The 10412-nt window shown below is 42.3% G+C and overlaps 1 protein-coding gene across 1 annotated transcript in view; it reads left to right on the top strand.

Moving 5' to 3' along the window:
• The window catches only part of LOC131888921 (uncharacterized), a 30041-nt gene extending 20071 nt beyond the window's left edge, over positions 1 to 9970 (top strand). Inside the window, exons 5-9 of the mRNA XM_059237876.1 lie at positions 397 to 660; positions 3649 to 4030; positions 5227 to 5645; positions 6544 to 6805; positions 9326 to 9970. Of these exons, the coding sequence (XP_059093859.1) occupies positions 397 to 660; positions 3649 to 4030; positions 5227 to 5645; positions 6544 to 6805; positions 9326 to 9485 (1487 nt within the window). The 3' untranslated portion in view covers positions 9486 to 9970. The remainder of the gene's footprint in view (positions 1 to 396; positions 661 to 3648; positions 4031 to 5226; positions 5646 to 6543; positions 6806 to 9325) is intronic.
• The last annotated feature ends 442 nt before the right edge of the window (positions 9971 to 10412 follow it).

Here is a 10412-nt window from a genome sequence, read left to right as displayed (position 1 = left end):
TTGTTCCCGTGTATGGTGCACCAATTTAACGACCATGTCTTTTTTCCGGGGCTCCACTTGAGTGGTAGTGAAACTAAAATGAGAGGAAAGACGTAACCTCATCTCGTGATTGGAAGGCATCATCAATCGGAGTTTTTTTTTAAGCCCATCGGTAAATACCCCTAAATCCAAAGGTCCATTAACTTGATCAAGGAATGAGAGGCCACTTTTGGTCCCCATTTCCAAAAACAAGCACCGAAATCATCATGATTTGAACTTAAGAACAGAGCCTCTATATATATAGCAAGATCCCTTGATGGAACGTCGGAACGTCGGAACGTGTTCCAATATCTTAGTTGAGCGTGCTCCACGTGTTGTACTAGTACATACATGTTTCTCTCCTTTCGATTGTTCCAGCCATCGTGGATACCATGCTCTTGATTTATTACGTCCTCGATTACGGTATTATCGGGGTATTCATGAGGAGTAAAGGCATGGACGAGCCTTTGTGGTATCGTGTTAGCTTTCCATACATCCTCCATCCTCTCAAGTGGATCTGCATGTCGGCCAGTATCTTCATGGTAGTGGCCATTTCAGCCGAACGACATCGCGCCATTTGCTCCCCTCTGACTCATCGGCCCACATTTTGGCCTTATGCCGTGGTCGTATTTTTCGTTGCCAGTAAGTATCAAATATTCATGGGATGTTATTATAACACGTGGATCTTAACTGATCTGGAAATTAGAACCCTTTAGGGAAGATATTAACAGCCTCTTTCCCTCAAGATGTCCATTTTCCAATCCTGTTAGATTCTCTCGAGGAACTGAAGCCCACAGCGTGGCATGTCATTTGTCTTTGGTGATGATTTGTAAGGCTTTGCTTAAGGAGTTTTACCACGGAAGCGAAACATGAGGCTAATCTATTATTACAAGCTTTTGGATACGAGCATGAGAGCATGCATAACTTCCAGATCCTATTTGTATTCATAATTAGATCAGTAAGAATGACAAATCGACAGACGTGCCTAAGGTATGTTATGGATACGCTTGGCATTGAGTGTAGACATGTTAAACAAATGACCTTAACTGGCCTTTTTATTGGATCAAAATAGATGGTTACACTATCAAGTGAGGGGTTTTTTTCTCCAAAAAACAAGGTCAAGAATCTATATATTTTTAGGATCTTTTTTTTTTTGATTGAAACTATCAGCTTTCTTGATAATCTTGTGAATTGTTGGACTTATCATCGCGGACTTGACAGCAGTGTTTGATTTCGAGGGATTTTATCGTGATATGGAGGTTCGTAAATCTAGCCTAATTAGATGAACACCACCATGATTATCTTGTTGGGTGGAACGACATTTCTTGAAATCTATTTTCTGTCCTGGATTCGTTCTCAAGAAAGACCTTAAGAAATACTCATGTTCTTGCCCTAAAGAAAGACAATTGAGGCTAATCCACGTCTAGCTTCAGGCCTAGGGAGCACAAATGAGCTTTCTCAAATGAGCTTTTGGTAAACTCTCTCGTCAATTGATACACATAAGCTTGCAAGCCGTAAGCTTTTTTAGGTACTATCAGCCTACGCTTTCCAATTATAGACTTGATCGATGAAAAAACTGAGTCCCAGGCTACGGAAGAGTCGTTTTCAAGGGCTGAATATCGACGCTGTAAAGTTGACCATTAACCATGTGGAGGAGAGTCAAGAGCCTTCGGAGAAAGTCCGAGATTCTGAGCTAGCACAGAAATCATGTTGAAAGCTGGTTGCTCCTATTTTACCATGATGGCTATTTATCATTTTGAGTCGTTTATCTTCCCAACTTGATGGGAGCTGAAGATACATGGTCTTTAGATTTTTGGTGCCTTGATGATTGAAAGACACGAAACTTGATCGGAGTGGATAGAACCTCAGGGTAGCTTTTTGAGTCAACAAAGCAAGGTCGTTCAACAACTGTCAAGGGTTATGAAGAAAAGGTGGGTTCACTAGCTGGATTTGCCGTTACCACATTGACGTATTCCAATAAACAAAAAGATGGAATGATCTACATTGCATCATTACGACTCGATAATGGTTAGAGGACTGTGTAAATTGCTATCCGTGATCGTTTGTTTAGTTCCTCATCACGCTTTGAACATACTTTAAAAAACTTTAAATTGGTCGGAACTTTTTGCGTTTATCCCTTCGACACTCAATTCGTTGGACTTTTTTCAACTACATAAAGCCACCAGGAAAACAATGTGCTAAATACAGATACTTTTTGGTCTCAAAGATAATTCAGTGTATCTGGAATCTTACTCAAAGAGACTTCAGCACATTCTAGCTATCCAATCTCACCTAAAAGCGTCTTTTTTGTTTTCTCAGCGCTTAACGAGAAAGAGTAAACTTTCAGTTTGTCCCACAGTGGGACTCTTCGGTTCCAATCCCAGGGACGTGTCGACAATGTGAGGGTGTATCCCTTTGTTGTTTGTTTTGACATTACTAATGCCTTGGACACCCAGGAAAAGCGAAAGTTTGAAAGAATCGCCAGGACAGTTGCTATTTGCTTATTAAGAGAAGACGTTTTTCTTTCAATGTGGATATCACAAGGGGGGAATTTCCCGGTACATTAACTTTTTCAGCAAAGACATGTGTCACTTCCATCTGTTTCCATGTAAGCATCTCATTCCGTATGATGCAATTCTTGGGCCCAACACACCCACTTCCTTCAATTTCCTTACTTTGTGTGTCTGTTAAAAAGCAACGCAGAAAACATACCGAGAGCCTTGCCTCTTGAAGGCCGTCTTTCTCCTTGATCAACAATGGAGGGAAACGTCCTAGTAGAGGAATCTTCCCTCAAGCGACTAGATTGTGTTCCAAGTCTGTGAGATTGCTATGCGAGCTAATGTTTGTGTTCGTGCTCTCCGCACTCGGACGGGCAGCCTCGATCTAACTTGGGCGTGTGCAACACATTTACACCATCTGAGATGGGGGCGGGGGGGGGACCTTTTTGGTCCTTCTTGGGGTTTTCCGAAAGCTAGCTACTTTGGGACCTCGATAAGGGCATATTAATTCAATCAGTGGTCGAATGGCCTCGTCCTTCTCATTGATCACTGGGCAAGCTCAATGGAGGAACGTCGGGGAACATGTAATTAGTTCCATTTGGCTGAGTCTTCACTATTCCTGGGATGAGCGTTCAATCCGAAGCTACACCAGATCGTTCCATATTGAAGTGTTTTGGACTCCAGGATGGACCTGGGAATGCAATGGATGTTTGTGAGAAAATCTGTCCATCCAACTATTCTTCGAGATATTATGCCATTTAGTAAGCAGTCAATGGCTGATTGATCGGCCCTATTGAATAGCTAAAGGGATTATAGGCCTTGAGGTCTTCCAATCGTGGGTACCCCGGCTGCCCATGATTGGTTGGGAGAATCATTGTTGCGTGAAAACCGAACAATCGCAGTACACACACGCACTCACATCCATTGAGAGCCTTGAAGTTGCGGGGAAAAGGAAACTTCCTAATCTCACACTAATCCTGGGAGGATTTCCCGGAGAAAGCGACGAAGGTTATTTGTCTGGTCAAGTCGTGAGTGGAGTGTCCAATTGCCACGCACCTCTCCAGGACCGCCTCGAGTCTGAGTTCCATTAGTTGTTGTGCCAAGTGTTGAACCTTTTCCATATTTCTTGCAGGCGCCGGGAATATTCCTCGATTCCTCGAGTTCCACCTCCAGACCATCGACAACAAAACCGACTATTGGACCACTCCCTTGAACGAGGATCAGGATTACATCACCTTCAGCTCATGGTGGGACGAGCTAATTGTCACGGGGATTATCCCTTTGTCAGCCTTGGTCCTGTTCAATTCGCGGATCTACCTGAAACTACGGGCCTCCGATCGGCAGGAATACCGATTTGTGGGACGCAAACGCACGTGTCAGAATCGCACGGACAGCGTCAGTCAGGCCTCCAATGCCACGAATCTGCCGCCTTTGGACCGACACAGCAATTTCCTGTCCCGGAATAGCTCCAAACACCACGTGGTCGAGATCCATTCGACGAGTGGAGGAAAGCGGTGTGTGTTTCTGTTTTACCGTACTATTGGGGCACGTGCCCGTTGGATGCCTGCGTAGAAGTAGACCCATACTCGTGTGTGTGTCCTTTGTATGTACGTACGTACGTACTATGTGCGTTTATTATTCGAAACGGGCGAGGATGACGGGACCTCTTTGACTAACAATTGAGTTCCTCGCTCCTTGCATTCATTGGGTCCAAGATGTCATTTGTCTTGGGGACGGCACTTCTTTTCTTGCTTTTGTCGAGGACCGTTGTGAGTTGGATGCATCGTGCCTGGTCAACATCAGGATCTTTAAACTCAGAATGGCGTTCCTCTCATTTCCTTCCAGAATTAGAATCAACGAAACGGACAATCAAACTTTGTTTGGTATTTTTATGTTGATAAGAACTGTGGCGACACCAATCATGAAGCTTTTTGATTGAAAATTCGACCTCAGAAAACTGCTGTTTTTTTTTATATTTTTCAACTTTAAGAACGGTTAAGGGAGCTTTAGCAATCAACCGCTGACAGCGCTTATTAAGACGTAGAATACATGTTTTTGACCCGACAAATTGTGTTCGAAATCGGAGAAATAATGATTTTTCCTTTTGAAATTAGGAAAGATAACAATGGGATCGATTACTTCAAAGCATTTGTTATTACTTGATCCATAAAGCATTGACAATGCGAATCGTACTTACTTGTGAAAAGAAAACAATTATTGTCAATTGAAAAAGCAGTGTGCTGATCTTTTATCGAAATGTATTCTAACCCACAGAGGGTTTATTTAAAAAAATGAGCTCCTTGATGAAGGCCAGCCTTGGAAAGATACTAACCCAGAGTCTTTTTGAACATTCAGTAAATCCCATAGGATAAAAAGTAGAGATTATTGGGTAATGGAGGAGGAGCAGCTCATAATCCTGCCATGACTACGGAAAATATGAATGTACGTAGATTTCAGACCGAGACTTGGCCTTGAACAGAGACTTCATAGGTATGGCCTTCTCAAAACATTTAATGGTCGGATTTATGTTTCCAAGTAGTCACTGAGGGCAAGATTTATGGGGACTCAAAATCCCTCCCATTATCCCAAAGTGTTCAATGCACAAACTTTATGGCCCGATACTTGAGGGCGCGAACGTGATTGGAAACCCAACGAATTTACCACACATTTTCATTCAGACTGTAAGTGTCTTTTTGCTCGACATTTTCAGGTCCTACGCGAAATCGGCACAATCTAATGGGTCTGCCGAACGCGCAGGTCACACCAATAAGCAACCCTTGAAGTACAACAAAAACAGCTCCATTGGGAGTGGCGAAGAAATCCCTTTGGTCAAAACCGAGAGTCAGCCCAATGTGAAATTCAATCAAAGTGATTCAAATATCGGCCCCTCCTCGAATCATCTGCAATTGCCCAATGGCTTCCCGGTCGTGTCCGGGGATGAAGAGGATTGTGGAAATTCCTCGAGTCAGGGGAATTCCCTGCAATTGCCGCCCTCAAGATCCAGTCCGAATTCTCTGTCCAGGGTGTCGCCACCGGTGGCCTCGTCCACGGCGAAAGAAGGCCGGACGGAGCCTGGTCGATTGTTGGGCAGAGGCTCGTTTACGCATCTGAACTCTGATACCGCCAGAGGTACGTACGCAATATGTATGCATGGTTATTCACACACTCCTTGTACATTGTTTCATGCATGAATATAGTAACCCTGAAAAATCTTCCCATGTTGGAACTCACATTGCGCCCAAATTATGTTGATCAGAGTTATCTTTTTGTTACGGAGTCCGCTTTTGATGCTTATTATCTGCCTCTGGAGGGTATTCCCGCTCCACTTTCACGGCAAACATTGATTTTTAACCTCATCCTTGGGAGAGACCGGAGGCTCACCCAACATGACTAGCCTGAGATCGAACCAGGGATGCAATAGTTGGAAAGGGGATGCTTTACAAATACGCCAGCAAGGGTGCGAGCCTTCTTTTTCAGGCTTGAATGATATTCCGGTCACATTACCGTACGAACAGAGTCTGTTTTATTGTTTTATCGATGTCATATTTTGACGAGGTTAAAGAAACCTAAGGGCAAATGTGCGTGAGGTGGACTAGACATTCGTGGTCAGCAGAATTAAGCTTTTTCGTTGTGCGGCAAATTTTAACTCTTGTGAAATGCAGAGCAATATTGTGATTCAAATTATTCTCAAATTGTCTCCCCAGCCAGGTACCAACTTGTTCTGCAGTAGTATTGTATAAATAAAAGAGTATCATCAAGGTTAGAGAGTCCTAAAACTAGATGAAACAAACTTTGGCAGTAGTAATTAGTTTCGCCAACTTTGAGCCACATGTTTCCATTGAGAGGCGCACACGTGATGGTCGTAAAAGCAACGTACAAGTTAACACTGGTCATTCCTCCTCCTCCTCCTTCTTCCATGCAGTCGTCTCAACCTTAATCGACATTAATCAAACTAATGGCAGTTCTACCCTCTATTTCTAACTCTAACTTTCCACGAGATACAGAAATGGTTGGCTTCCTTTTCCAGGTTCGGGTGTTGTTCCAAACACCCCCATTTTGGCGGCGGCCCACACTCGAGTTCCAGTTCGAACCAATAGCTCCTCACCGAAGAATGAACACGGATCCCACTACTTCAGGAAGCGGCGCGAAAAATCGGCCCTGATTTTGGTGTCAATTGTGCTCATCTTCTTGTTCTGTCACACGTTCCGTTTGGTGATCCAAGCCTACGAAGTCACCCATCCCAGTCACAGCACCGCAGAACATCACGATTTCTGTAGTCAACGAGGACGGTGAGTACAATCTGAGCTTGGGGTTCCTCATCAAAAGTTTGGGGAAGTCGTCCGAAGGCATTTGTTTGGACTCTCAATTCTCAACTCTCGGGAAAGTGGAACACGTGCCCTCGGAGGTACAAAAGACACAAGCAAGTAACCCTAGTTTGTATTTGTAACGAAAAATGATAAGGGAACCCGTGGGTTTTGAGAATTCGTAAGGAAATGGGGTTTTCTTGCCGATTTGAGAATGGGTGTTATGCGGGAGAGCTGTCGGTAAACAGTCAAACTTGAGAGCCCCTTAGACCCAATTAACGAGAAGTTGGAAAGTTTCATCAACTAGTTTCTAAAATCTTTTTGGGGTTCTTGCTTTCCGCGGAAGCAAAAAGTTAAATTGTAAAAAACAGGTGAAATGCATTAAATACTCAAGCCCAGGTTTAGAGCAAAATAATAGCGAGCATTACCATACAAGAGTTTCATGATCGGATCCATTCTTTTAGTTGATATGGGTCAACGTTGGGCAATCTTTTCTGACGAAGGCTCTTCGAAGAGAGCAAGAGTGGTCATTTTGCCTCGAGGAATTCCCGTTTAAATGATCTCTTTGAACTGGAAGTACTACCACATTCGATTAGGATCCGGGATGATAATCTTACCAACTTCTGTGAGATTTAGTTAGATAAATAATTGCTTCTGAGGAAGAGGAACATTTACTGTACGAGTTGAAACGTTTGTGTTATTGTGCACGCGATGATACACAGTATGTACTAGTAACTTCAACATTTTCCCCAAGGGCTTTGGAGTGAAAGCTAAGGCTTACCATTTTTTGGGGGGTTTCAATCAGCTAAAGTTGATTTCCTCCACATGAGTTAACCTCTAGAAGGCAGAGAGGGCGAGAGGACTCAATTCAATTTTCAACACATTCGCAAATTCGAGTGAAAATTGATGCCCTCCAAAAGCTTATTGCAGAATGAATGACCTAGGTTGCTTTACGCACCAGTTAAAGGACGAGCTCATTCAGTCTATCTCCATTCTGATAAGCTCAAGGAGCCAATCAGTTTTGACTCAGAAATTCAATTGAGCTGAATATTCAAATAAATGGTTGGTACGCATTTTTTGGTGGAAGAGAGCAATGAGGGGATTCAAGCTGTATGTTTTAGCTATTTTTTTCGTGATCTTTCTGATTCCCCCTTTGGTCAACTAATTGAATTATGGGTCAATTGCCACGAATATATCTGTTATGGATCCTGAGTCTATACGTCCTTGTTCGTTTGCCAATAGTTCAATATACAAACTTTTTTGGTTCTTTTGCAAAAAAATTATGGCATAGACGGAGCTTCAATAGGCGTTTTCATGTAGGGGAGGAAGCGCCCTCTGCTTCGTCTAGGTGCGGACAAAAAACGTCGAAACGAGAGAATATGCTCTAAGAGGCCAGACTTTATCAAGAGATTTATAAATAAACAATTTATTGCCCAAGTACCGTGATAGAGTGAATAAGCCATCAACTCTTCTGGGAGACGTTTCAAGATCTCTATGGGTAAAATTCCAAAAAAAAAGGATATGACATATGACATACAGGTTATTGTATACTGTGTGTTCGATAACGCGCCAACACTTTTGAAATCTTCATTTCCAACAAATAGTACAAGGAAAAGCACATTTTCACAAGCTTTGGGTGACTAACTTTAAAACATCACTTTTTCTAAAGTTTGTGTCAGCATTTATAGCACAATTTCAGTTTAATGGAAAAAGATGATGATGAAAAGTTGCTGGCATGGTGCAAGAATACCTTATATAGCACTCTGTTTATGCCTATTTGGCTGTCAAAAGTGTTTGCAAACATACCCTTATAGGACTTGAAAGGTCTCGCAGAAGATTCGGTGGTGTATTTATGGTGTTAGAATAGATCAGCAATATGTAGTTCAGCCAAAAATACCTTGTTAAAGTCAGGCATCCTATTCGCGTATATATGTATATATGTGTGAGGGAGAGGAGGATGAAGAAGACGATACGTATGTATTTTCTCGGCACAAGCAAGTATCTAGTTAGTTTAGATTCCTTTGGCGTAAAGTATCAGATTTGGAAATTTGGTAAGAGAAATGGAGTTCATAGATACTGATGAAAGAAAGAATTTATGGCATGGTAACTACAGTAGATTCTTTTTCGGCGAGTTTGGCAAGGGCCTTATTCGATTACAGACGGAAATCGAAGAACCTTCTCTTTTTTCAATAGTATGATTTATATTGTGCATTTGAGCAGCACCTCCTCGTCCATTTGAAAATGGCATCTATTTTCAAGGCTCTTGAGTTATCGAGCACAGCCAAATATGGTCTATGGACACATACCTCTGAAAGTCCGCGACGTATTGGATGAATAGATCTCATTTCAGAAATGAAAGAAGTATTTGCCAATTCATTTCCAATGCAATAAGGTCTGACATTCCCTGCACAGTCATAAATTGACCCGTCTTCAAGCTCAACTTGCAGCTTCCAAACCGTTCTAAAACATACGCTTATCTTTTCGTCTTTGTGTTACTCTTTTCAGGTTCCATGTTCCAGTGGCGTTTTACGTGATGCTCAGCGCCAGTCATTTGCTACTCGTTGTGAATTCGTCTATAAATTTCTTGGTCTATTGCTGCGTGGGGAAATCTTTCCGAGCCGAACTCAAGAACATCATTGGCAGTCTGTGCAGGAAGTTTTGCTGACTGAATCCTTGTTCCAAATGGAACCCGAAGCGCGCTTTTCAACTTCCTGCAAGGTCCTCTTGTTCTCACGAGATTTCTAGAAGGATCTGAAATAAGAGGAAATGGAACGATATTGACTTGAGAGGTTCATCTCATATTGGAACATGGTGGAACTTTGACTCTTGCCCACTTCGTAAAGCTTTGGGAGTGACCCTTCAGACTGGACCGAGGAACTGTCTCAAATTACTTTTCATAAGAAGTGGAACTTTTTTTCGCATCAAAGGCGGGAAAACAAGCAAACGAACAACGGCTTCGATAATATCAAGACCCCTTTCCCACTTCTCTTCATACCTCTGAGAAATTCAAAAATCGAATTGTGATAGTTGTCATGTCTGTCATATTTAGAACCAATGTTCTTGCGTAAAGAAGCAACAACACACGGTGTTGTATTCTCATAGTTCCTGTCTTAATCATTGTTGTCCAGAAGAATAAAGCTTTTATGGGAATTTGCGTCCGTTGTTCACGCACAGTACCTAAATATGTATCTATGTAAAGGGTTAAGCCTTATAATGCCTTAATGGTTTGAATTGCAAATTGCGTGGATTGGCATGATTTCAATTTTTGGAACCTTTATTGGATATCAAACGACCTGTTTGTCAATGAATTGCACATTTTCAAAGCTATCAGTGCAAAAAGACAGCCTCACAATTTAGCTCCAAAATTAGTCTTTTCCGAAGAGATGAACAGGTGTTCTAAAGCACCAAGGATACTTTCTAACCCATGTCTTATGGTTTGATCTAAAACAAATTGCAGCTCTTACCGACCTTCCTTTCTATAAGCTTAAAGTCACTCCTTGTTCGTGTGTTTTCTTCATGAATTGATTAAATGGCCCCAGTGTCCTTGTTCAGTTGAGTCCTGACTTATGTACGCAGGTTGAGACATGAGCCA

The sequence above is a fragment of the Tigriopus californicus genome, chromosome 10 (genome assembly GCF_007210705.1).
Source record: "Tigriopus californicus strain San Diego chromosome 10, Tcal_SD_v2.1, whole genome shotgun sequence".
Classification (NCBI taxonomy): domain Eukaryota; kingdom Metazoa; phylum Arthropoda; class Copepoda; order Harpacticoida; family Harpacticidae; genus Tigriopus; species Tigriopus californicus.
This window is presented reverse-complemented; position numbering and strand designations above follow the sequence as displayed.